This window comes from Cibotium barometz, chromosome 52, assembly GCF_041138505.1.
Source record: "Cibotium barometz isolate CiBa-2024 chromosome 52, ASM4113850v1, whole genome shotgun sequence".
Lineage (NCBI taxonomy): Eukaryota > Viridiplantae > Streptophyta > Polypodiopsida > Cyatheales > Cibotiaceae > Cibotium > Cibotium barometz.
In genome coordinates, this window is record NC_141097.1 from 7346137 (window position 1) to 7373877 (window position 27741).

Sequence of the window (27741 nt, forward strand, 5' to 3'; positions counted from 1 at the left end):
GGTGTCTTGAGCAGGTCCCACTCCTCCCATCCTTAGTTATACGGATCGTCTCGTGGAATTTTCATGGGATGGGAGGGGCCCCCTTCCACCACAGAGGAGGGGCACTTCTTCAGGAGCTTCAAAGATCCTATGTAGGAGGCCAGTTGATCTCTTGTTCCTTGTTCCTAAAGGAACATCACCTTTCGGCAAGGCACACCCGCAAATGTGGGAGGATTTTTCCTAGACTAAGTCATACCTTTTGGTTCCCCGCTTTCAGGCCCGAGGGGAGCCAACGAAGAATGTGAATTTCGATCAATGAGCAGCTGCTTTTGTCAGTGCTAAATTCAAGCATCATTGTTCAGGGGAGGGCGCAATGGATTATAGTCACGGTCGGGAAGGGCCGTGTGGGTCTCCTCAACATTTATGCCCCCAACAGGGTGGTAGGGAGGACTAAGTTCTGGGCCCAAGTGACACAGGCACTTCCCCAGGCAGATTTTTGGTGCACAGGTGGAGATTTTAGCATACTGGAGGACCCACAGGCAGGAGGCTTGGATACTATCACAGAGAGTGAGTACACGACCTAGGAGGAGCTGGTCCTCCTTGAGGGGCCAGGATCCATGGCACTTACCAAAGTTTGGCCGCACACCAAGAAGCCTTCGCTTCTCTGAATCAAACCAGAGGATGCAGGGACAGAACACCTCACACATTGACAGATTTTATGTGGATGGGTGGGCTTGTAGCAGAGGTGGTTTGCTTGGTATTCTCATAGGCACCACGCTGTCAGATCATTTGCCAAATGTCCTTCTCTTGGAGGACACATGGAGACCAAAGCGTCAGCAGAGTGCATCCATGACTGCTTGGTCAAGGACCCAAAGATTGCCAGAAAAGTCGAGAAGATTCCGGAGACCCTCACTTTTAGGGCTGGAGAGGGGGCAACAACGCTCGACTCTAGACTACAGGAGATTAGCACCCTTTTACAAGTGCAGCACAGGACAGGCTCACCAGGTTTAGAGAGGAGAGGAGTCTCCATAAAGGCCTAGCCTCCCTCCAGCGGGGCTACAGGTGCAGACCCCAGGCAGTCTAGAGGCAGTCTCTGGGTGGAGTCTCAGATAGAGGCGACCAGCACAAAGATCCAATTGATCGAGGAGAGGAGGGTGGAGTATCTACTATCGATACCATGCTAGGGCCTCTTTTTGGACTCGCGCAAGGGACAGGGTCACCAGTGATTTCTTGAGACAACATGCCCTCACCATCGTAGAGATGGGGTTCGGAGGTTGAGCAGCCCAGATGGTACCAAATAGGCAGATCCCCCTCAAGTTCGGTCCATAGCCACAAGTTTCTTTGGAGATCTCCTTTCAAGAGATTCCCTCACCCCGCAGGTGGAGGCGGCAAGGGAGAGCGTCTAGACTCTAGTACCATATGCAGGAGGTGGTGCCCTCAAGCCTCCAGGCCCTCTTGTTCTCTCATTGAGTTGCGAGATACACTCTTTGGAGATAGCCACAAGTTTCGTTGGAGATCTCCTTTCAGCAGATTCCCTCACCCCGCAGGTGGAGGCGGAAAGGGAGAGAGTCTAGCACCATATGTGGGAGGTGGTGTCCCAAGCCTCCAGGCCCTCTTGTTCTCTCATTGAGTTCCAAGAGGATGGCTTGCTGGTCACTCTCTTTCTACATCATTGGAATCTCATGGAAGGCAGTTTCATGGCTGCTTTCCCGTTTGGAGATTCGACAATGGCTCCCCATCACCCTCCTACAAAACACAAAGTCCTCACCAAAGCCATCAGCCGACGCTTTGCAGCCTCATCTCCCCAACCTGATCCATGGCACCCAAACCAGCTTCATCCAGGATAGGAGCATCTTGGATAACACCTTCACCTTTTGGGAGGGGACAGCGACAGCCAGGCTTCGCAAGGAGGACATGGTAGTTCTACTTCTGGATTTTGAGAAGGCCTATGACAGGGTCGATTGGGCTTTTCTGGAGGGCACCATGCTTAGGATGGGCTTTCCAGCTGATTGGGATTAGAGGTGTCTCTGCCCTATATACGGCAGCTCACAGTTAGGTCCTCATCCACAGGGGACAGTTTTTCGATCTCTAGATCAGTCAGATAGGGATGCCCACTTGCCCCTTTCCTCTTTCTCTTCATGGGGGAGGCAACGAGCAGCTCTCTCCATGCAGGAGACTGGACTCCAGGGTCTCCGCCTCCCCACCATTAGACACAGGAGGAGCTACTTGACTTGGAGTTCGCAGACGACTCAGCCGCCTACCTCTCGGGAGAGGAGGGGAACCTTCAGAGATTTTCCGTCACCACCGAGACTTTCTGCTTAGCCTCTGGAGCTCCGATCAACTGGCACAAGTTGCCCAATTGAATCATTTTAGTGGATCCCTATGGGCACCCCAGTCACATACCTTAGGTGTCATGTTGGGATTGACATCTCAGCCAAGCGACAGCTAGCCTTCTTCTGATCATTCAAAAGAAGCTTTTGTATTCGAGCACCGTCCACCTCTCCCTCGCCAGCCACATGATCGTGGCCAACCATGTGCACCTGGCCACCATATGGTACATCACTTCTTGCCGGGAATTTTCTAGAGCCTGCTTAGGTCAGGTACAACGACTGATCCAGAACTTGACGGCCGGTTGGAACAGGCCAAGGTTGGCCTGGAGGGTGATTACTCAGCCTCGGACACGTGGAGGATTGGTCATAGTTGAGTTAGCTGTGCAGAGCAAAGCCCTGCTAGGCAAGTTGATCATCAAAGATCTTCTGCCTAGTAGTGAGCCTGGGAAGGCCTTTCTGGTTGACCACATCTGTCATGTGCACAGAGTGTATCTACCGTGTGCAACACGCACACAAGACTAGCTTCGAGGCTTGGGGAAGCTTGGAGCTAGGCAGGCTGATTGGCGAGATGGGCTAGGGATAGACTGACAGGCGGGCACCCAAGTATTCACGGGTGGGCGCCCAAGTGTGGATGCCCGGTGACCAGCCAAGAGCCTATAAAAGGGTGGCCAAGGTTAGTCAATTGTTCATAAAGTCTCGAGAGTCTTTGTGAGAGAGCTATGATCAAGAGCCTGGATCTAATACAGACGTGCACCTGCTTCATGCAGCCGAGGCCGGCAGCAGTCTCGAGGCCCGCGGCGGTATGGGACGTCACGACGTAGAGATTGGTCGGTACGTCTTGCTAGTTAGCTCAGCTCGTGGCTCGATGGGAACAACCAAGACTTGTGTGGGTTTTGCCCACGACTGTCAAGGTTGGGTGGTGAGTCAGGCCTGCATCCCCTTCACGTTATTTTGCTTTGTTTTGTAGGTTTTGAGTCATGTTTAGGATCGTTCTACGAGGAGATCCATGGATATTTGAGAGTGGTATCAGAGCATGCCTCGAAGAGCGTGCAAGTCAGTAGGTAGAGAAGGAAGAGGTCAAAGAAAAAGGTATGAGTTCGAGATGACTGCTGTTTTTTCATGTATATTGCTGTTTTCTTTTTGCAGAATTCAGCGTATGGTATTATGTTCATAGTTACCGCGGAACGGGAACATTCCGGGAACGTCGGATGCTAGAACGGGAGCGGAAACGAGAACGGGAGCGGATCGGGAACGCCGCGGAACGCCACGTCATATGTCATGTCAGCATATGACACAAAAAAATGTAACTTTTTGTATACGGATAGCCAAATATGTTTCATAATATTTGCTCCCCAAGACATAAACATACATTTCTGCAAGCAAAACTTTAAAAAAAAAAAATCGGAACAGTTCGAGACGTTCCGGGAACGTGCCTTCGCCCGGAACGGCGTTCCAACATTCCAAGAAGGCGGAACGACGTTCCGTGGTAACTATGATTATGTTTGCATCGTTGGAATCCATGTTGGGGGTTTTGGTCTTGAAAAGGGTCGATTTGCACTTCCTATGAAGAGAGTTGTTCTTTGGAAAAGAGAGAACCGAAAGATAAAGAAAGCATATTGGCTGCGTGCCTAAACAAGCAATAGCTTGTCTGCTGTGAAACAGCGAAAGAGGGATGGAGAGTAAGATCATGTCGGCTGGGTGAACCTGCAAGCGAAAGAGAGAAGAACATGACGGCTATAGGCAGCCGGCAACACGCAGTCGAGCCATCGTTTTCTTTTAATTTACTGTTGTATGCAGGTGGCGGCGAATGTTCCTGCAGCCGACAAGTGATGGGCCCTGCAGTTGACGGGTGGCGGCAGCCAGCACACGCCGTTTTTTTTAGCCCATGACATTTTAAGCAAAACGCTTCTTTCGTTTTTTTTTTTTTTTTAAAGCTTTGCGTTTTTTTTTACAAAAACGTAGCAACAACATATATATATATATATATATATATATATATATACAAACGACATCTTAGCGTGGGTTTTGAAAAAACGCGTACCTTTTGTGGCATTTAAAAGCCTTATGTGTGGTTTTTTTCAAAAGCCATCTCACATTATTTTTTTAAGAAAAAACAAACAACACAAAAGCAAGAAAAAAAAACAAACGTTTTTTCGGGACTTTATAAAATACCCCGAGAATGGCCTTCTTGCCTTAAGCCTCCTTGAAATCTCTAGCATCAACTCTTGCTTGCAGCCACGATTTTCTCTCACTTTCAAACTTTCCCTCTTTGCAATGTTGACCCAAGAATCGGAGATGGAACCCATTCCCGAACGTGAAGACCTGCCGGCTGTCAAGGCTACTGATGGCGACCCTTTTGAAGATTTTGTAACTAAATTTGATTTTCAAGAGTTTAAAGTTACTTTCGAAGCTTCTTTCTCGAAGCATCAGGCACAAGTCGCCGCGCAGATGCAGGCTTTACAGAATTCCATCTCTTTATTGACCACTACCTTGTCTACTCTCTGTGAGATTCGGGGTTCCACTGCCTCTTCCGAGAGCTAGGTTCGGACCACTTTCCACGATCATGGACTTCCCGGATCAGAGATGCCTGGGACTTTTTCTTCTAGAGCTCCGTAGACACAGGGAGTCCTTATTAGTGAGATCCAGATCAGCTGTACTTGCTCGAGGACCAGCATAGAGAAGAGCTCTCACCGACTTCTTCCATGCAAGCACTCCAAGGGCCGATCCACCCATCACACCTAGACCACAGGCTAGTGCAGGAGCTCAGCCGAGAGGTGTGACACTCGACAAAGCCACTGAGTTATGCAAAGCTCGACGCCCCAAACCCCATGGCCCTCGCCCATAGCCACACCACCACAGGAGGATCCGGGTCATCATCTCCCATCATCGCAGGACCTTCTCGCGCCAGCTCGGTTTTACCACCTTGAGCACCATGTCACAGCGGCCCATGAGAGATGTATTAGGGTGATATGAGAGCTCTCTGCTCATGTACCTAGATCAAATTTTATAGTTCTAGATTTTTGTTATCTTTCTTTATTACTATTTTGTACCCAAGATGATGTACCTCATGGATATGATGTAACCTTTTGGTCTCATAGGTCATTTTGGACTTTTAAATGAAGACGTTAATACAACTTTCTTTCTTTCTTTCTTTCTCGGGCATGGATACCTTGGCATCTGCTTTAGGCCCCAACATTACTCCGGAATAGTTTGGGGGCGAGCTAAAGCAACGCACCAACGAGATTGTGGACACATGGCTACATAAGTGGCAGGTCCAGTAGTTTCATCCATATGACGATGACAAGAAGATTCAATTGGCAACAGGTTTCCTCTTGGGAAAAGCTTTGCTCTGGTGGAAAGAACTCAAACCTAAACCAACAACCTGGGCACAGTTTGAAGCAGTCTTCAAGAAAGAATTCCTCAAGAAGGAGGATGACTATGATATAGTTGCTCAGTTTGCCAGTTTGACAATGACCTCGCAGAACCTCACTTACGAGGTCTACCTCCATAAATTTAAAGACTTGCAGATGAAAGCTACGAAGATGGATTCTCCTACTCTTTTGGGTTTCTTCGTAGCAGGTTTACCCGACTCGTGTGGATTACAGGTCAGAAATAACAAATGCAAACCTTTGGACGAGGCCTTTCATTCTGCTCGTATTTATGACGATACGATGGTCTCTTCCAAAACCAAACCCGTAACCGAGTAGGGGAACAAGCACAAAAGAAAGTTCTCTACGCCGATGGCTAGCACAACAAAAGGAAAGTCTTTGGACCAACCTTCGAAGAATTCTACTTTGACTCCATCAAAGAAAAACCGTCTCCTCAAGGCTTTGAAGCTCAAGAAGGAGGGACATTGCTTCATCTGCAAAGAAAAGGGACATATGCGTAACGAGTGCCCGAAGAAAAAGGGTGCTAAGACCAACGCAGGACCCAAGACGAAGGCAGCCAACCAATTCTCTTTGACAAGTACTTCAGTCACTATACTTTCTCACCATAGTTCATGTTCTGATTGTATGTTCAACTCTAAAGTTTTTGGCTTGCATGATCTTCTCTGAGTTTATGGAGAAGTGAATGGCCTAGGAATCCACATTCTTCTAGACCCCAGAAGCTCACAAAACTTTGTTGATTACAAACTTGTGCAAAAATTGGGTCGGGACACAATACCTAGCGATCATACCTACAAGGTGCGCCTACCTGCGGATCGGCAAGTGTGGGATCGAAAGGTGAAGAAGCTATTGATCCGGATTCAGGACTACGAAGATATTCTGGAGTGCTATGTTATGCACTTAGAGCATGTAGACTTGCTATTAGGGATTGAGTGGTTTAAGAATCTTCAGGTCCAAATAGATTGGTCTAGTCATACTTTTTCTTTTAAACATAGGAACACCCAGTATTGTATCTTAGGTGATTGTATACATCCCTCTCAGGGACCTCTTGTAAATACCGTTGATTTTGGAAATATAATGGATTCTTCTTTGTATAATGCTTTCCACTGTGTCTTGATTCCACTTTCTTCATTTCTCAAACCTACTATGGATATCAATGAATTAAGTGTGTTTGAAAGCAAAGAATTAAAGAAGTTACTTGATTCGTTTTAATATGTATTTCCTAAGGAGCTGCCATCGGGCTTACCACCCGAAAGGACAGTGGATCATCGTATTGATCTAGTCCCTAGTGCTCAACCTGTTAGCATTCCGCCTTATAGGATGAGCTAGGATGAGGAAGATAAGTTGGCTAAACAACTCGCAGATTATTTGAGGATGGGCCAGATCCGTCCCAGTAATTCACCTAGGAGTGCGCCTGTGTTACTTAGGAGAAACAAGGACAACACCTAGCGAATGTGTATAGATTACAAGAGACTGAACAAAGTGACAATCAAGAACCGCTATCCTCTCCCTAGATCAAATGACCTAATTGACCATTTAGTCGGAGAGAAGTATTTCACCAAGATAGATTTACGTATTGGCTATCACCAAATACATAATCATGAAAGACACGTCGAAAGAACCACCTTTCGGACTAGGTATGGCCATTATGAGTTTCTCGTATTATCTTTTGGGTTGACCAATGCTCCAACCACTTTCCAGCAAATGATGAACTATCTTTTTCGTGAACATTTGGGGAAGTTCGTGGTTGTGCTCCTGGATGATATTTTAGTATATAGTCATACTCTTGAGGATTATGTTAGACACCTCATGATTGTCTTGACTATTTTAAGACAGAATCGACTGTATGCTAAATTAAGTAAATGTGAGTTTTTTAGGATAGAAATCATTTACTTGGGACACAAGATCACAAGAGACGGGTTGAGCATTGACTATGGCCGAGTTCAGAAGGTTTTGGCCTGGCCTATACCACAGACAGTGAGACAACTTCGTTCTTTTCTCGGTTTTGTTGTTTTTCTTCGGAAATCTGTGGGAGTACTCTCAGCTCACACGACCGATGACCGACTTGTTAAAAGGTCGTGGACGTAAGTCAAATCAGCCTATCCCTTGGAATAACGTTTTGGATATGGCCTTCGGACTTTAGAAAGGTAAAGTCAAGGAAGCGCCTACCTTAGCACTAGCAGATCCTAGTCGGCCTTATGTTCTTGAGACTAATGCGAATGACTATGTGATCGGGGCTACTCTATTCCAAGATGGTAAACATGTTGCTTTCAAGAGTCGAAAGCTAGACGACACTCAATCTCGTTGGCCAACCATTGAGAAGGAGCATTATGCTGTCATTCACGCTCTCAAGGTTTGGAGGCATTATTTATATGGCTCCAAGTTTGTGGTATTGACAGATCATCAATCAATCAAGTATGTGCGTGATGCGGATGATTTAAGGAAGAAAAGCTAGACGGACAGAGTTAATGCAAGATTTTGATTTTGAAATACACTATCGAAAGGGGTCCATGAATAGTGTAGCAGATGCGCTTAGTCGGATTAGAGAGGTGAATACTTTGTCGTTCACCAAGATTTCTACTGACTTATTTCAGTCATTGAGAGGGCTTTGCAGGACTGATAGTTATTTTGGTCCATATTGGCAAAGGATCTAGGACGGAAGCTCACTGATTGACCAAGACTCAGTGACTGAGCAACCTACCATTCAGGCTACGGGAGGCCAGTGGGGATGATTCGGAATGGTTTACCGTTCCGTAATGACAAAATTTGTATACCATAGGTCCCGGACATTAGGTCCAAGATTCTTAAGGAGTGTCACGACGCCCCTTCTGCTAGACATCCTGAGGTACACAAGACATTAGCTTTAGTGAAACACATTTTTTATTGGCCAAAGATGAAAGAGTATGTAGAAGATTATGTCCTCAAGTGTCAGGTTTGTCAAGTAAATAAAGTTGAACGCTTTAGACAGGCTGGGATGTTGCATCCTTTGCAAATCCCAGGTAATAAGTGAGAAAGTATTTCCATGGATTTTATAACCGGATTGCCAAGAACATATCAAGGCTACGATTCTATTTGGGTTGTGGTGGATCGCTTCACAAAAATGGCTAGATTTGTACCAACACAGAAGACCGTTACAACTACGCAATTAGCAAGGCAGTTTATCAAGCAATTGTTTAGACTGTACGGGTTACCGCAGGACAGTCAGTGATAGAGACTCTAAGTTTACAAGTGACTTTTGAAGGCTTGTTTTTGAGAAGTTGGAAACAACTTTAAATTTGAGTTCCTCAGATCATCCTCAATCTGATGGCCAAATTGAAAGGGTGAATCAGACTTTGGAGGATATGCTTCATGCATATGTCTCAAAGTTCATGGGAGGATTATCTTCCTATGTTAGAATTTGCATATAACAGTACTAAGCATACCAGTACAGGTTTTAGTCCTTTTATGCTTATGTACGGTTTTCAACCTAGATCACCGATTACCGTGGGATTTTCAAGACTTCAGCATGATGCAGCGCGAAATTATTTACAAGAAATGTTACAAGTTGTGAAGGAATCTATTAGAAGTGCTCAAGACAGAGACAGATTTTATTCTAATAGACATCGTTCACCCAGAGAGTTCTCTGAAGGAACGATGGTGTATTTGCGAGTTCCGAAAGATTCCGAGACTTTACGGACGGATAGATCTCCAAAATATCCTCTAGATACTGTGGACCATTTCGGATTACACGCCGGATTGGTTCAATTGTATATAAACTGGACTTGTCTTCTCATGTGAAAGTTCATCCCATATTTCATGTCAGTAGACTTAAGGAAGTACTAGGTGGAACAGACCAGTTAGTTACTCCTTGAGAAATCATACATGACATTTGTCCCACACGAACTGGAAAAGATTCTTGGATTTCGTGAAAGACGATTGCAGAATATGCTACTCATGGCATACAAGATCAAGTGGAAGAATCGTGTTGAGGAGGACGCTACATGGGAGACTTTGACTACCTTCAGAGGGACTACCCTGGGTTTTTACTGAGCTCAAGAGTGAGCTCTTAGAGGAAAGGGAGTATGTCATGTGTGCACAGAGTGTATCTACCGTGTGCAACACGCACACAAGACTAGCTTCAAGGCTCGGGGAGGCTTGGAGCTAGGCAGGCTGATTGGCGAGCTGGGCACCCAAGTATGGACGGGCGGGCACCCAAGTGTGGACACCCGGTGACCGGCCAAGAGCCTATAAAAGGGTGGCCAAGGTTAGTCAGTTGTTCATGGAGTCTCGCGGGTCTTTGTGAGAGCTCTATGGTCAGGTACCTGGATTTTCAGTATATGTATTATGTACATGAAAAGGTTACATATATGCTTGACCAATGGCCTTCCAAAATAAGACTACCTATGACCAATCTCCAAGAGGGAGAGATATGATTATGAATGAATGCTGACCTAGCTATATATAGGCCCTCCTTGCACAAGTCAGCTAGCCTTACTGCTGTCAGCCAGCTTCTGGGACAAATAAAATGCTAGTCAGCTACATCAAATGCTAGTCGGCTTGCTGTAAATGCCCATGACTGCTAGCACACATATATCATGCTGCTGGCTGACTGGATGCTTGACCACTGTACCTATCTGAGCCTGCTAGTGCCCTAAAATTGATGCCTACATCAGGGATTAGCTATGGCCATGTGTGTGCACATAACATCCCCTCCTGCTAGGCTTGATGATGGGTTGGAAACCTGTCATCCTTCCTTGGACTTCTGACTTTGAATTTTGATTACTTTTCTTCTGATATTTTGACTGCTTGACTTTGACACTTTGGCTGAAAACCCTACTACGTCTCAGATCCACTCCAAGTATGGTTAAGAACTGTGCATCTTGCTCCAATGATGTCCGCTTTGCCTGCATACCCACGTCCCTTAAGGCATAAATAACTTATGACTGAGGTTAATTAAGGCACCTAACCGACGCTACACCTCCTGTTCCCGGGAAGCCACTGAGGTACTCCTTTGAAGACGTAACTTCCATGGGCTAGCTAAATGCTGAGGATTCACCTAATGCATGCCTGACCTTCCTTATTTCTTAATTGTTTGCATTTACCTTGCTTAGACCTGTACACCCCTTATGACAATGCCCTTGAGAACTGCAACAATGCCCTTGTGGTGCAAGTATGACGACCCTGGGTGGAGATCGGTCCTTGTGCAATGTAGGGTGGGTGTGGCTACTAGTCCTTGCAGGTCTACTGGTTCGAGGTATGGGAACTTTCTACTAGTGTTGCTTGGTGATGTGGCTACACGTGCTGCTCTGATACCAATGTGACAGAGCGGAAGCCTTCATGCCTTAATCGCAACCCTTAAGCACCCTGTAGGAACCTTAATGCAAAATGCATGAAAGAGAGAAAGACTGATTTTCAATGTATTATGTACATGAAAAGGTTACATATATTGGCCTAGCTATATATAGGCTTTCCTTGCACAAGTGGCCAGCCTTACTACAGCTTCTTGGACAAATAAAATGCTAGTCGGCTACATCAAATGCTAGTCAGCCCACTGTAAATGCCCATGACTGCTAACACACCTATATCATGATGCTGGCTGACTCGATGCTTGACCATTGTGCTTGTCTGAGCCTGCTAGTGCCCTAAAATTGATGCCTAAATCAGGGATTAGCTATGGCCATGCATGTGCACATCCCCTCCTGCTAAAGTTGATGATGGGTTGGAAACCTATCATCCTTCCTCCTTGGACTTCTGACTTTGAATTTTGATTGCTTTTCTTCTGATATTTTGACTGCTTAACTTTGACACTCCGGCTGAAAACCCTACTACTCAGATCCACTCCAAATATGGTTAAGAACTCTGGATCTTGCTCCAATGATGTCCCCACTGCCTACATACCCACGTCCCTTAAGACACAAATGACTTATATGACTGAGGTTAATCAAGGCACCTAACCGATGCTGCACCTCCTATTCCTAGGAATCCATTGAGGTACTCCTTTGAGGACCTAACTTCCATGGGATAAATGCTGAGGATTCACCTAATACATGCCTGACCTTCCTGATGCTTCTTAACTGCTTGTGTGTACCTTGCTTGGACTTGTATACCCCTTAGGACAATGCCCTTGAGAACTGCCAACAATGCCCTCATGGTGCAAGAATGACGCCCTTGGGGTGGAGGTTGGTCCTCGTGCAATGAAGATAGGGTGGGTGTGGCTACTAGTCCTTGTAGGTCTACTGGTCCAGAGTATGGCAACTTTCTACTGGTGTTAGGACCTGCAATGGTTGGTGATGTGCCTACACCTCCTGCTCTGATACTAATGTGACAGCGGAAGCCTTCATGCCTTAATCGCATCCCTTAAGCACCTTGTAGGAACCATAATGCAAAATGCGTGAGAGAGAGAGAGAGAGAGAGAGAGAGAGAGAGAGAGGGGGGGGGGGGGGGGGGGGGCAGGGGGGGTGGAAGAAGTATATGTATTATGTACATGAAATGTTACATATATGCTTGGCCAATGGCCTGCCAAAATAAGACTACCTATGACCAATCTCCAAGAGGGAAAGAGATGATTATGAATGAATGCTAGCCTAGCTATATATAGGCCTTCCTTGCACAAGTCGGCCAGCCTTACTGCTGTCGGCCAGCTTCTTGGACAAATAAAATGCTAGTGGGCTACATCAAATGCTGGTCGGCCATGATTATTGCTGGTGGGACTGCTGTAAATGCCCATGACTGCTAACACACATATATCATGCTGCTGGCTGACCAGATGCTTGACCATTGTGCCTGTTTGAGCCTGCTAGTTCCCTAAAATTGATACCTAAATCAGGGTTTAGCTATTAGATTAGCTATGGCCGCATGTGTGCACATGACACTCCACCTCCACTAAGGAGGCGCTTAGTTCTTTGTTTTGCTCTCGATGACTGGTTTTGTTTCTCTGATGTGCTAAGATCCACCTCCATATTATTAGCTGTCTCTCTGGGCTCTTTTTTAGTGCTTTTTTTTTTCTCTTGCATAGCTTCTATGTCAACTGCAACCACATGATCTCCCTCACAACCAAGTTCCCTAATATCGGCAAAAAGTTGGTCTCCACCACGCCCATCATAAAAATATGAATCCTTGTCACAAACTACCAAGAAAAGTGTGATCTTAGTCAAACCCATAATAAAACATGGACTGCCTTTGCAAAGTGTAGCCATTTGCAAGGTCTACTACTGTGTTCAAAAGTACCTCACACAAAATCTCTTCAACTAACTCAATGATCTCGATGTTTTGGATGAGAAAATTTGGGCTGCAATGACCCTTTACAAACATGTTACAAGGCGGATTAAAACTTCTAAAGGGATGACTAAGGAAATGAGAAAATTTGGGCTGCAATGACCCTTTACAAACATGTTACAAGGCGGATTAAAACTTCTAAGGGGATGACTAAGGAAATGAGAAGCACATCTTTGTTAAACATGGTGGTCCACTATTTCCAACTTTCTTTGGCTTATCCGTCGATGAAGTGGCTAGTTAAGGAACCACCATCAGTGTTAACAGTTACAAGAGCATGTGCAGTTTCCTTGTCAACAGGTACATCAATAAAAACTTTAATGCCCTTACCTTGGAGACAAAATACCACCTTAATGACATTACCCAGTGCAGAAAGTGATCTATTGATGCTGCCGGACTCTCTGAGGCGCAAACCAACTGCCTCAGTCTGCTTCTGGCGCTCAGACCCAGCTAAATCAACCAAGTAGAATCTCGATATTCGTCTATTCAGAACCCCTAGGTCTTGGCGCTGTTGCATACAAAAGAGTACAAGTATCCATAACTAAGTGCATTCCGTAATTCATAGAATCATTTTTGAAAAAGCATTCATGGAAAAAATGATGATTTTAAAAATTTTAAAAACAATCATCAGCCAGAATTAGTAAGTGTTTTTGTGTTGGCATTCAATAAAGCACTCATTTAAGCTCATGATGCATATAGTGCTCAAAAATATGGGCAGACACAGCTCCACAACAAGAACACAAGATCTGTATCAACTATGACTACAGTAAGGATGGACAGCAAAACACATTCCCTCGGTGGAAACTGGACGATCCACTAGGTCACATGTGAGTCCCTGGCTGTTGCATGCATGCACTCGCCTGTCAACCACTTCCTGAGTCCGACCATTCACCTATACCGCCCAGCCACCCAATCTTATTTGTATGAACACCCTGCACCCTTGCTTGCTGCTTATTTGCAGGCAGCCCATGGCCTAAGACTACACACTTACACATCTTCTATCTACATCTATCCCAGCCGCTCACAATATCAATTGTGTAGAGTAAAGGGCTTTGGAGGAAATGTGTCACAACCAAGAGCAGCAATTGTTGGCTAGGATGGTGTTAGTGGGAATCAAGGGAATACAACAGATGAGTCATGGCACCATCATAATCTACAGTCTTTCTATCTAGCTCCACTCTAGTTTGAGGAGTTCCACTACCCAAAAGACTGTGACATACATCAAAATATGCACTGATTTAGACTCAGAAAGTTGTTCCTTACCCCAAAGGTGCAGGAGAGAGACCTGACAGGGATCCGGGGTAGAGACAGGCTCCGCATTGACATTGACTCAACTATTCCTCAGGAGTGGTTGACTCCTATCCCAGACAAGTCTCCCACAGTATGGCTTGGCGCGTTCATCAGGCATGATATTCTTGTGGCTGTCCATGGAGCGGATGAGGGCAGTGGTCTACTCACCTTTTTCTATTGGATCCCATGGTAGATTAGAGAGATCCAAGCTTCCCTTAGAGGATTTCAGTGGTTGCACCTTACAGAGGGTGAGGGTGATTGGATTTCAGGCACGGGAGTGGCACATAGACCCACCTCCGGCCAAGGTGGCCAGGGAGAGATTCAGGCGGCTATGGATATGGAAGTGCCAACCTCTCACATGCCTTCAGTGGGACCCAGGCGAGTGGACTTGGCATGACCCCGCTAATCGGGAGGAGACTTTGGATGCCCTTTTCTTTGCATATACAGCACGGCTAGGCCACAGGATCCAGATGGCGGAGATTGATGGTATCCCTGTAGCAGCAGCACACTGGCAATCACGGGCCTTTGACAGCGCTTCCTCTCATATTTTTGAAAGAGGCTCTGGGACAATCTTTGGCCTAGAAAGATCACCCTCTTTCTTTGGCCGATGGCACACAAGAGCTTGCCAGTCGGCACTTGGTTGGCAGTTGGTGGTCGGCCAGCTGCTTGCCCGAGGTGCGGCCATCCCCAGGAGTCTCAGTGACATTGTCTTTGGGATTGCCCGAAGGCTTAACAGGTTTGGTGGCTGATTCTCCGCATCTTCACTATGGACAAGACCTCGACCCGAATCATTACATGGGGCACCACTGCTTGGGCCACAGAGGTTGAGGAGGTCAAGGCTTACGAGGAGGATGGGGGAGGATTAGCCCTTCAGGTCTCTCACCACCACATTTCAACAGTTCTAGTCACAGCCCCACCTGCAAATCACTGGCGACAAGGCTCTTGCCAGAGATGGGAGATTTGCAGTAGCATTGCAGCCTAGCACATATGGCAAGCTCGATGCAGTGAAGCCATTGAGGGTACCCATACTCCGCCAACTGAGTCTATCAGGAACATTTGGCTCAATATCATACATACCCTCCGTGGCCAGTGGGGGAAGTTGGAGGGTGGATCTGACCGCATGTGGAAGCGGCGGGAAGCTTTCTTGAGGCTCTAGTGGACAGGCCCTTTCTTCGCTAATAGAGGTGGTGACCCCACTTGGCATTACAGACAACCTGTGTGGTTGTTCCCCCCCTCCCCTTGTATGAGATAGCCTTCTCCTCAGAGAGCGACCAGCCGAGAAGCGTCTCTTTCCCCTCTCGATTACTCGTTTCCCGCCCTGTACATAGGTGAGTTTGTATCTAGCCCTTCATGGCTGTTTTTAGCCCTCCGAGGCTGTTTTTTTAGTAACTACTAGAAGTATCTTTTTCCCAAAAAAAAGAAAGAAAGTTGTTCCTTGAGAGCATTGTTGTTCCCGGGAGGTGAGAGCTCAATGACACATACACTCTAGCCAGCCCTATTGCAATTGATCTCATTGAAACCATTTCGAAAAAGTGTCAGCTTATGTGGTCTCTCATCATCAAATATATCAGTGTATGTGGAAGGCAAGACCACTCGTGAGACCATATAGAAAAAGATATGTAAACATTGAGGTGGAAGAAGTCTAAAGCATGCAGTAAAGCCACTGCGAAAAAAACAAAACGTGTTTAAGTGAAGAGCAGAAGATACATCATGAGACTCCAACCTGATTGATAAGTACGCGCATTTTTTATGATATGGGGAGCCTATACTGTGGCTGCTGGATCACTCAATCATCGTAGAGGTAGCTCAAGCCTATACACATGCATGATGCATCTAAGATGTCATGCTTCACAGTCCCTGCATGTTTTTCCCAAACACAACTATGAAAATCTCCAATGATTACTCAAGGTCATTTTGACTTGATAGGCTGTCGTTTTTCACAAATCTTCCGAATCTAAAAAAATGTCTTAAGTTGAGTTTCCCTAGTGTTTGGCTTCCATGAAAACTTTGATTGAAATTATAGTAGAGGTGCCTAGAACATCCTCTGAGGAAAATAATTGAAGATTTTCTGCACTAACTTCTCCCCATACACCTGCGGTTGCCGGCCCTTTCTGTTGCCCATCGATTCTTCCATGCCTTGATGCCACTTTTCACACTGCCAAGAACCATGATTTTACATAGACTTTGTTTGACAAATTGGTTCTTTGAGATGTGATATCTATGCATACCAGACTTTGTTTGACAAATTGGTTCTTTGAGATGTGATATCTATGCATACCACACACAACAGTTTCTGTGAAGATAATGTATCTTAAACTCGTTTCAAACTCATTATGGCAGCGTTGATTGTGCTTATGGACTTGACATAGCACTTGTCACATGCACCATGCACTGAGGTGAATGTGACACACTGGCTCATAACAGTGCTATATTTATACAGATGTTTAGTACCTTTTTTAGGAAGATTTGTCGTATGTTGTGACCCCATTGTGAGCCCCAGTCCGGGACATGTCAGGCGCGAGCTACGTAGGTCAATCTCCCAGCCTTAGATGTCAGGGTCAGTCCCTTAACCCACTTGGAGAACAAGCATTTAGGTCATCTAAGGTTAGGTATGGTAAAAGTCAGTCCTTTAGATGCATATCTAGAGCATGTTACAGCATATAGTTACCTTGATACACAGGCCAGCCGATTGGCCAGACCACATGGCATGGCAGGACATGGGCTTATGGGCTAGGCCATTGGCCACAGCCTATGGGACCAGTCAGAAGCCTGTATGGGACTAGGAGCCCTGTCGGCTAGCTGGGGATGCAGTTGGCCAGCATCAGAAGATGCCACAACAGCCATACTCTCACATATGACCAAGCGCAACATTTAATGCTTTAAATTCAGGTCGTGAGCTTCTGTAAACAGGCCGACAGCCAGTTGTCTCCACCGACCAGTGATGGAGACTGCCAAATGCAAGGACATTGTAGACCAGACGTCTACTTAACCATCAAGCGGTATGAAGACAACTTTGAAGCCACTTTGGATAGCCTTATGCACACCCACATCTTCTGAGGGAGATGCACTACTGAAGGCTGACTGCTGAAGCAAACTTTGGGGCTGCCTTTGGACTGAAGCACTAGGTGCTTGGCTGTGATTTATGCTTGCAAAGACCAAGGTCTTCAAGCATACATATCTGCTCTGTGTTCTATGAGAGAATACTGATTTATGAGATGGATTTATGCAATGGACTGAGGGGCTGCTTTTATATGAGTCCAGGCTGTTAGTCAAGTCTCAATAAGTTCTCTGCATTGTAACAGTTCTCCAAAGTAATACAAGCAAATACTCCTGCTTGCATTGGGGGCCCTTCAGTGGGTAAATTGGGACCCAATCTGTTGTTGTCTCTACTTCTTCTCTCTCTCAAGCTCTACCTCCTATGTATAAAAGATTGCTTCATACTCACTTCATAAAGGTATAAATAAGGTCTTTTTGTGCGTTACACAATCTAGCCAGTTGCATGTTACATTGGTATCAGAGCTTCTGGTTGTGACCCAGCTTGACTACCTAAGTGAGAACAAAACCGTGAATGGTAAAACTAAGGTTAGGGAAAACCACTCAGCCATTCACCATCATAGTTCATAACATACGTTTAGCAAACGCATACGCATTCGGGTATGTAAGAATGTTTCAAGTATGTTTCAGGCCTGGGCCGAGTAGCATATGTGACCATATAATACCTCATAGAAAGGACGAGATTTAGACAAATAGATACAAATATACACTGTAAACTCAAGCTCTCCAAGTTCTATTATAAAAACTTCCAAAGTTACAACACTTACAAGTTACATAAAGGCTCATTGCTTTACCCAAGGGTCAAGCAATGAGCCTTCCAAAGTTACAACACTTACAAGTTACATAAAGGCTCATTGCTTTACCCAAGGCTCATTGCTTTACCCAAGGGTCAAGCCTCAAGGCTAAATAGTGAAAACTAGATAAATCAAAGCACAAGTTGTAACTTTAGCAAACAAACATCCATAGCAGAAATTTAAATACTACTCTAGAGATAAAATACTTCATGATACTTGGAACTTTGGAAGAGCCTATTCTGCTGTATTCTCATCCCTTCTACTTCTTCCTCTTCACCCTCATGAGAGGAAGAAGAAGAATCCTCATCATCATCATCTCACTCATCATCCACATTTTCCTCAATGCCTCCAACATTTGTGGTTGTGGCTGTCCCAATGTCATCAGGCTCTTGCATCTCCTGCAAAGAAATCAACCTTTCATCATCTTTTTCCTCCTTGATCATGTCCAAGGTGATCTCCATCTTCTCAAACCCTCGAGCCTTAATTTTTGTGATGAGTCGTAGATTAGTATGTATATAGACCAACATTTCTGTATTGGAGGGCTTCAACCTATTTCTTCTCTTAGTATGAATGAGAGAGAAAGTGCTCCAATTTCTCTCACATGGAGAGGCACAACTCCCTTGAGAAAGCACACGAATAGCAAGCTGCTGCAATTTGGGAGTACTTGCACCAAATGTCTCCCACCATTTGACTGCTTGGTGCATTCTCTTCTCCTCTTTTGCAAGGGCACGAGAGAAAGAACCCCCCTCTGATTTATACACATCCAACTGATCAATCAAGATACCCTGTATTTCTGTATCATATCCAGTATATCGCTCTATGACCGTCATCCATCCATCATGCACTTCATTGTCAGACTCTTGACCCTTCGCTCTCCAAATGGGATGCAAAACAAAACCTGTGGCATGTAAAGGAGAATGCATCATGTTCCATCTATTAACACAGATTTTGAACATCTACAAGCTTGGTTGTATCAATGTCCTGCATGTTTTGTATCTTCTCCACCATGCGGTCTGTTAGCTCATAAATCAGCCCCATGGTTGGTCCTTCTCGATCTGCTAGTCAAAGAATCTTCAAGATGGGTGCACATATCTTAACAATCATCTTGGCATCTTTCCAAAAAGAGGGTCCTAAGATTATTCCTGTAACCTCCTCACCTTTGACTGTGTGGGATGTTTTCGATTTCAACCACTCATCAGATACCACCATCCTCCTTAAGCCATTATAAACTTTCTCATCCAACAAATTGGCCAACACTAAAAACATGTAGGCAAATCGAGTTTCAGCAGGCTTCAAAAGCTCCTTGTTGCTACATTTCCTGAAGATGCTAAGTGCCTTTTGTTTCCTTGGGATGAAGGTCACAATCTTCCTTCCTTGCTCCAACACAGGCTCAACCCAAGGCAAGTTGCCAATGTCCTCAAACAACAAGTCCAAACGATGGCATGTACACCTAGTGTAAAAGATAGATGGCCATTCTTGCTCTATGAGCTCTCCTGCACGCACACAATTTGATGCATTATCCATGCATACTTGCACAACATTTGTTGGCCCCACATCAAGAATTGCATCTTTCAAAATGCCAAAAATGTACTCTCCTGACTTGTATTGTCCACTTGCGTCAACAACCTTGAGAAAGACAGTGCCATGTATGGAAGAAGCAAGAACATTAATAATAGGTCTCCACCTATTATCTAACCATCCATCACAAACTATGGTGCATCCATATTTCTTCCACTTCTCTCGTATCCCCAACAAGTCTTTGTCAATGCATTTCACCTCATCCTTCAATTCCTTCTTACGCAAGGCATCATATGAAGGAGGCTTGAAGCTAGAACCCACATGTCCAATAGCTCGTACCATTTCAAGGAAGTAAGGACTCTTAACCTTGAAATGTGGGATATCCTCTGCATAAAAGAACCTCCTGGTGGCTACTATGGCATCCTTTCTAGCTTGCAATTGCCATGCTCTTGATAAACTCCCTTGCATTTGACCCTTTGTAGAGACTTTATGTCTCTTGCCTGCAGGCATTGCATCTTCACACACAAAGGAGGCTGAGGATCCACCTGTTCCACCCAAATCTGCATTTTGCTCATCAATTAGTGATGCTTCTCCTTGAGGCATCAAACCAACATGCAGCCTTCTGCATATGTCTTTTGCACTTTCGGGGGCATTGTCACATGGGCCAACCCCTTGGCCTGTTAGACGCAAGATATGTGCCCTTATGCGCAAAGGGCCTCCATTCCATTGATGGGGGCAATATTTGCACTTGCATGTGAACATACCCCTACCAAGAGACTTAATGACGGTCACATGCTCCCATTCTAAGCCTTTAGGTCTGCCCATTTCTCGAAATTCCTAGGGCCTGCAATTTGCAAACTTGCAAGAAAAAGAAAAATCCATGACCTTTGTAAATATTACACCATGTGTATTCAATACATTACTACATAGATGATACGTGAAACTTGAAAGTTGATAGTACATACAGGCTACAGGCTACACCTTGGGGCCTGTCACCTATGTACTCCCAAGTCCCTACACTGTACAGGCTACAGCATGAGCACACTGGTGACTGTACAGCATTGAACTTTTGAAGTACAGCATACTGATACAGGTATTGTGGTAGATACTACATAGTACAAAGTTCAAACTAGTAGACTCTACAGTACAGGCTGTACTGTACAGGCTTACAAGTTACAGCACTGTAGGGTTAGGGTTTCGAAAAGCATTGAATACTTGTAAGTTGTAGGCATTGGGCAAGTACCGTCTAGAGTCTAGACTCTACAGAGACAGAAATACCTGGGTCCTGTAGGCTGGCCGCTGTACAGTGTACGTACTACGATGTAGGCTGGCCGCCGGTTGCTAACGTTGAAACTTGAAAGTTTCGACCTTCGAAGTGCAGTCGGGAGTCGGGACTCGGCGACAGCTTGCAGGCGCACTCAAACTTCAAAGCGGAGCTCTTAGAATTTCCAAAACCGTGAGGCGTACGGTATTTTGATTAAAAAAACATTAAAGTCGGGACTCGGTGCTTTCAAACCTTACAAAACACAAAAAAAAGGCCCAAAAAAAAATTTTTACGTATGAAACTTGTGTTTCATACGTGTATGGTACAAACGTTTGCAAACGTTTGCTTCCACAAGCAAACGCGTATGTTATGAACTAGGTTCACCATGTCAGGAGAAGAAAGAAGTTACCAAGAAGGCATCATTGCAGAAGAATGAGAGAGTGGTTGAAGGCAACAAGCAGAAGCCGAGGAGAGACTTGGAGCAACCAGCAATAATCCAACACTTGAGCAAAAATGATGAATGAATTATATGGAGAAAAGCTTGTTTTTATATACATCATGAAGGAGTTGGTTGGCCGGCATAAAAACCCACGACTGAGGAACTAAGGACAAAGTCCACAACTAGGAAAAATTCCTAATAAAAGGTGAAAAAATAACCAAAAATATCAGATAAATATGCTAAATAAAAGGTGGCATAAAAGGGATCAAACACGGCTGGAGATGATCATTCCAACACCAATTAGCTCCAACACGGTGGTCCAACTCCCATACGAGTAAGGAGCTGATCAATAGTATCTCGAGGAAGAGGTTTGGTGAAGAGATCAACTAGGTTGTCCTCAGAGGGACAATACTCCAGAGAAGTGATGCCGTCAGCGACTAGCTCATGAAGAAAGTGAAAATGAACCTCAATATGCTTGGTCCTGCCATGAAAAGATGAAGTAATGCCAAGGCACCCTGGCTGTCTATAAGAATGCGAATGGGAGAGTCCGAAAGAACATCAAGATTACTCACCATCTGCATCAACCATAATATCTCATAGCAAGTATCCAAAAAAGCATGAAACTCAGCCTCAATGTGGGAGAAACCATAGTCTGCTTCTTGGATCTCCGAGAAATGAGGCCGGTACCTAAAGTGAAGTAGTAACCAGAAGTGGAACGCTTGGTATCCTGATCACCTGCCCAATCAACGTCAAAGTATCCAACAAGCTCAGTGCCTCCTCTGAAAGAGAGACTATCGTCCAAGGTACCAAATAAGTATCGAAGAACCCTGAGAGTGGCCTACCAATGAGAATGTCGAGGAGTGGAAGAGAATTGACTGAGAACACTGACACTGTAAGAAATTTCGGGCCGGTGAGGATGAGCGGAGAGAGCAAGAACTGTCCAGATATTTGTGTATTTGGCTGTAGGGGCAAAAGTTTTCTCATAGTCAATATCCTCAATCTGAGAATATCCCTTTGCAACCAATCTGGCTTTGTGCTTGTCCAGAGAACCATCGACATGAAACTTGGGACCCACTTGACCCCAATGACCTGCCTATGCAAAGGCCGGTCCACAAGCTCCCATGTACCATTCCTTTCAATGGAATCAATCTCGGCCTCCATGGTTGCCCGCCACTTAGGAAGAGCAAGAGCCTCTTTAGCTGTAGTAGGCTCATACGACAGCATCACTTTACTCATCAAGGCGAGGTTACAAGAATGACGAAGCTAATGTAATCTCTGTGCCCATGTCAAAGGTGTTGCCGAAGAGTTAGCAAGCTGATGAAGATCAACATCTGAGCGAATTTGGGAGTGCAGGAAGTGCAAATTTGATTCCAAATCCAAGAAGTGCAAATTTGGACTTGGCTAAGGAGTCAGCAAGCTGATGAAGATCCAGGATTTGGGATCAAACTTGGACCTAGCTGAATCAAGGATATGAGCATAAGCATCATAGCCGAAAACCCAAAGTTGTGAAACTGAAGGTTTCTATCGTGTAAAAGCCTCCTCTGGTGACATATTAGCAACCGTCTTTGTGGGAGAATGGTTGATGATGATGTAGAAAATAGTGATCACAACTTCTCCCTAGAAAGAGGAAGGAAGATCAGAAGAAGAAAGCATGGTACGGACCCATCTTTTGAACAGTCTTGCTTTTGGGTTCAACCACACCATTCTGCTATGTAGTACCAGGTGTGGAGAACTGACGGCCAATACCTTTCTGTGAACAAAAGTTGTGGAAGGCTTTGGAGATGAATTCTCCTCCATTGTCCGAACGGACTTGTTGAACCTTCTGTGTGGCCGCATTCTCGACCAAAGCCACCCACTCTTGAAAGAGGGAGAAAGCCTAAGATTTTCCTGCCAAGCACTACACCCAAACTTTACATGAGAAATCATCAATAATAAGCATGAAGTGCTTGGCACCACCCTGGGTAGTAGTCCGCATGGGACCATACAAGTCCATATGGATAAGCTCCAAGATGTGTGAAGCCCGATGAGTAGTCTTGTGAGGGAAAGGCTCTCTGTGTTGCTTGCCATGCAAACAAGCCACACAAGTGAAGTGGGAGGGTTTCAGCTACAAAAAACCCTCGACCATCTGCTGAGAAGCATAGTTCAAACAGCTGCTAAAGAGAAGCATAGTTCAAGTGTATGTAGCGAGAATGCCACAACATTGTATCCTCCTGAGCTACCAAGGCATGATAGCTTTGAAGAAGTTGTAGCAAATGAGACTGTGACTCATTCCAAGAGCCACCTACTTGTAAAGACCGCCTTCCTGTACACCTTTGGCAACAATCTACAAGTTGCTAGTGTCAATGATCTCAAGAATTGAACTATCAAAGTAGACATCGTAGCCTTTCTCTGCAATCCTGAGAGCAGATTGCTAGAGAGCTTGGGAACATAAATCACATCCCCGATAGTATAAGTTTGACCATGAGAAGAGTCAAGTCGCACATTACCCACACAAGAGGCCTCAAGGTTGGAAGCATCGCCAATGGACACCTTTGAAGAGCTAGGCCGAATATCATGCAAAATAGAGCTGTCATGAGTCATGTGAGTAGTGCACCCACTATAAACCATTCCAATCGATAAGACGTGAGGTGGCAAGAACAGGTGAGTCCACAGGAAGCTCCTCGGACCTCAATGCCGATGAAGAGGAACTATGGGATTGGTTGGTGGACTTCTTTGCAGAACCACCTTCTCTCTTCCTCTTGCAACTGAATGTGCCCTTTGTTAGCACAATAATGACAAGTAAGATCCTTATGAGCAAGATTGTTAGCAGGTTTAGAGTCAACCTTGTTGTTGTTGGAACCCTTAGACTGGCATTGGCCTTTGCCCTTGACCTGAAGAATGGTGGCTTGTTTTCTTCCTCGTAGCTCTATCCTGAAGCATGCCAACAATAGCATGCAGTTCGGGAGTAGAGGGAAGAAGTGAAATAGTATCACAGAAAGATAAGAAAGTTTTGTTTGGTGAGGAGCCGATGAAGAAAGTCTTCATCAGTAGCCTTGCTCCCCAAAGAGACCAACTGCTTCTGGATGGTAACAAACTCCGTGATGGAATCCATGATGTTGGCAGTATCGGAGATCTTCAGGTTGGCAAGCAATTCTTCAAGGTAATTTTCTAAGTAGAGTTCTCTCTATGATACCTCCTTTGAATAACATCCCACAATTCTTATGCCGTCTCATCATCATTGTCATCAAATTGACAAGCAACAAATGGTTTAATGTTGAAGATGATGAACGCATGTGCCCGAGCATCCTTATCAAGCCAGCCATCAATCTCAACCTGAGGAGAAGTTGCAATTGGCTAGGCATCGACCCTTGTAACAATACCCCATAGCCGATGATACCGGAGTAAAGTCTTCATCAGCAAAGACCAATCAAGGTAGTTGGTCCCATCTAGGATGGACTCCTTGGGAAATTGGGAAATAGATGGAGAGATGACAATTGGTGTAGAATCCATGGAATCCTTCTCTTGAATTTACAATAGAAAGGCTGCAAGCAGGTACCCAGGGGCTGCCCACTCCTCTCTAGACGCTAGGTGAGGTGAAAGAAAGATGTAGAACTGTACCTCTTCCGAAGATCAAGGCACACAAGTGAAGATGGGAGCCAACCCGATGTGCGATGAAGTAAGGGAGGGAGAGGCTAATGGAGCAAGTGTACGGTGCTGCCACTAGTCCAGGATAGGCATAGAATACAAAACTACAATTTGCATTAAATTGCACGGAGGGAGGGCTAGAAAAAAAATGTTGGCTGATAGTCTTCTTGTAGAGTGTAGAAGCGAAAGCCTAAGAACCGATACCATGAGAGAATGGTTGAAAGCAACAGGCGAAAGCACAGGAGAGACTTGAAGCAGTCAGCAATGATCCAACACTTTACCAAAAATGATGAATGAATTATATGGCAAAAAGCATGTTCTTATATACATCATGAAGGAGCTTGTCAGCCAGCATAAAAACCCACAACTGAGGACAAAGTCCACGACTAGGAAAAACGCCTAATAAAAGGTGGGAAAAATACCCAAAAATATCATATAAATATGCTGAATAAAAGGTGGCATAAAAGAGATCAAACAGGGCTTTGAGATTATCATTCCAACAAAGAAAGTGTCCACGAAGACACCGCTGCAGAAAGGGTCCCCGAAGACACACTTCAGCAACGAGACTAGGACGGGGAGATGGTGACATCCAGCCTGGAGGTGCTGCTTTTTGTGTTCATGCATATTTCAGTCGCAGTACCTCTCCCCCCTTCTTACAGGTAGCTCCATTGTGATCGATGGAGTTCGGAGTATGCATACTCTTGCGCCCAGACAAAGTGGCATCACATGGAGCACAAGATCCGTGTCCAGTTGATGCGCTTTCGTCCCAGGATGGATTATGATTATTCCCCGTCTAAATCCTCGCCCAAGACTCTTCGAGTGGAGGGCAGTTCCGATAGTTCCGCCTCCCATAAAGATTGATATGCGGATAGTCTCATGGAACATTCAGGGTTTAGGGGGGGCCTCAGTGCTTTCAAAGATGAGGTGTCCTTATGGGAGAGCTTCAGAGAGCTACAATTGGGGGACCTATCGACATTCTTTTCCTCCGAGAGCATCACCTTTCCAAGGGGTGCACCCGCCGATGCAGGAAGATTTTACCAAGCAGGAGTCGCACTTTTTGGTCTCCATCCTTCGGCCCCTCAAGGATACAAGGAGTTTGTATTTCTGTCAGTGAGCAGCTTTTGCCGGTAGTGAGACAAGCTCACAAGTCATAATTCGTGGGCGCGCACAGTGGGTTACCGTTTTGATTGGAGAGGATTGCGTTGGCTTCCTCGATGTTTATGCCCCGAACGCCGCTGCAAGTAGAGCCCTCTTTTGGAGCACAACCCAGCAAGCCCTTCCTCAAGCTAACTTTTGGTGCATGGGTGGAGACTTTAACATGATAGAGGCAACAGAGGACAAACTTGGAGGAGGCACGGCCATAATCTCAGGAGCAGAGTACTCTGCCTGGGAGGAGATGATACTGGCACTTAGGGGACAGGACCCTTGGCATCTTCCAGAGTTTGGGCACAACCTTGGGAGACTTAGCTTCTCGCGATCAAATAGGAGGAGCACCGGCCCCAACCTCTCTAGACTTGACAGGTTTTATGTTGATGTGTGGGCTTGCGACCGTGGGGGCATGATCAGTATCTTGGCAGGCACTACGTTTTCAAATCACGCTCCAGTTATTATGTCCTTGGAGGACCCCTAGAGGCAGGACAGGCATGCGAGCCCTAGGATTCCGGACAGCCTCATTCAGGCCCCCGAGATTTGCAACAGGTTAGAGCCGATATGGGCAGGACTGGAATTCATTTCAGGCTCTGCTGCGTAAACACTGGATGTGGGCTTGGGGGAGATCAGCAGTTACTTACAGGAGGCAGCCCAGAGCAGATTGGAGGGATTTCAGGAGCAGGAGAGGAGTCTGAGAAGGGGTTTGGCTTCTTTACAGAGCTTCAGGAGAGTTCCCTAGATAGCCCTTGGATTGAGAGTCAGCTTGCTGCCGCACGTAGATTAGACCCATAGAGGAGAGGAGGGTGGAGTACAGGTACCACGCTAGAGCGTCCTTCTGGACCCAGGCTGGCGACAAAGTGGGAGTACAGGTACCACGCTAGAGCCTCATTCAGGCCCCCGAGATTTGCAACAGGTTAGAGCCGATATGGGCAGGACTGGAATTCATTTCAGGCTCTGCTGCGTAAACACTGGATGTGGGCTTGGGGGAGATCAGCAGTTACTTACAGGAGGCAGCCCAGAGCAGATTGGAGGGATTTCAGGAGCACGAGAGGAGTCTGAGAAGGGGTTTGGCTTCTTTACAGAGCTTCAGGAGAGTTCCCTAGATAGCCCTTGGATTGAGAGTCAGCTTGCTGCCGCACGTAGATTAGACCCATAGAGGAGAGGAGGGTGGAGTACAGGTACCACGCTAGAGCGTCCTTCTGGACCCAGGCTGGCGACAAAGTCACAAGGGATTTCTTTGAGATAGCTGGCCCCCCACAGGAGGAAAGACGGCATTCCCAGGTTGCGTGACCAGGATGGAGCTATTGTTTCTCATTCCCCCCATGTGAGAGACATCGCCACGGATTTTTTCCAATCTCTTCTTACTGGTGCCCCATTATCCCCAAAGGTGATGGACGCGCGCGAGAGGGTTTATTGGCACACGAGAGAGGTGGTTCCCCCCTCTCTTCGGTCCTTCTTATTGACTCCATTTTCTGTTGGGGAGCTGGTGGAGGCACTGACGGCACTTCCCAGGGGCAAATGCCTGGGGGCGGACGGGCTTCCAATCTCTTTCTTTCTTCGTCACTAGGACCTCATGGAAGGCGGCCTTCGAGTTGCCTTCAATGAGATTATGCTCACAAGTGCCATGCCAGAGAGGCTCTTAGAGGGTTTGATACACTTGATT

General features: G+C 45.8%; 2 protein-coding genes across 6 annotated transcripts in view; both read right to left on the minus strand.

Moving 5' to 3' along the window:
- The window catches only part of LOC147608739 (uncharacterized), a 109124-nt gene that overhangs the window by 67279 nt on the left and 14104 nt on the right, over positions 1–27741 (minus strand). For all 5 annotated transcript variants that reach the window (XR_015264307.1, XM_086788167.1, XM_086788166.1 and 2 more), the window contains one exon: positions 13296–13454. Coding sequence is in view for 4 of the 5 variants with exons in the window: in XM_086788167.1 (XP_086644293.1) it covers positions 13296–13454 (159 nt within the window). In the remaining variant the exon portion in view is untranslated. The remainder of the gene's footprint in view (positions 1–13295; positions 13455–27741) is intronic.
- On the minus strand, positions 18402–20427 carry LOC147608740 (uncharacterized). The gene is made up of 2 exons (XM_086788275.1): positions 19183–20427; positions 18402–19040 (listed from the first exon to the last, which is right to left on the minus strand). The coding sequence occupies exons 1-2, from the start codon at positions 20425–20427 to the stop codon at positions 18402–18404; spliced, it is 1884 nt and encodes a 627-aa protein (XP_086644401.1).

What these genes read in the sequence shown, in the direction of transcription:
- LOC147608740 (XM_086788275.1), bottom strand. Translation starts at nt 20,427, where the DNA reads ATGGGCAGACCTAAAGGCTTAGAATGGGAGCATGTGACCGTCATTAAG. An exon ending in GGAAAGATGCCAAGATGATT is followed by an intron (nt 19,041 to 19,182) that starts GTTAAGATATGT and finishes CCAAGCTTGTAG; the next exon opens with ATGTTCAAAATCTGTGTTAA.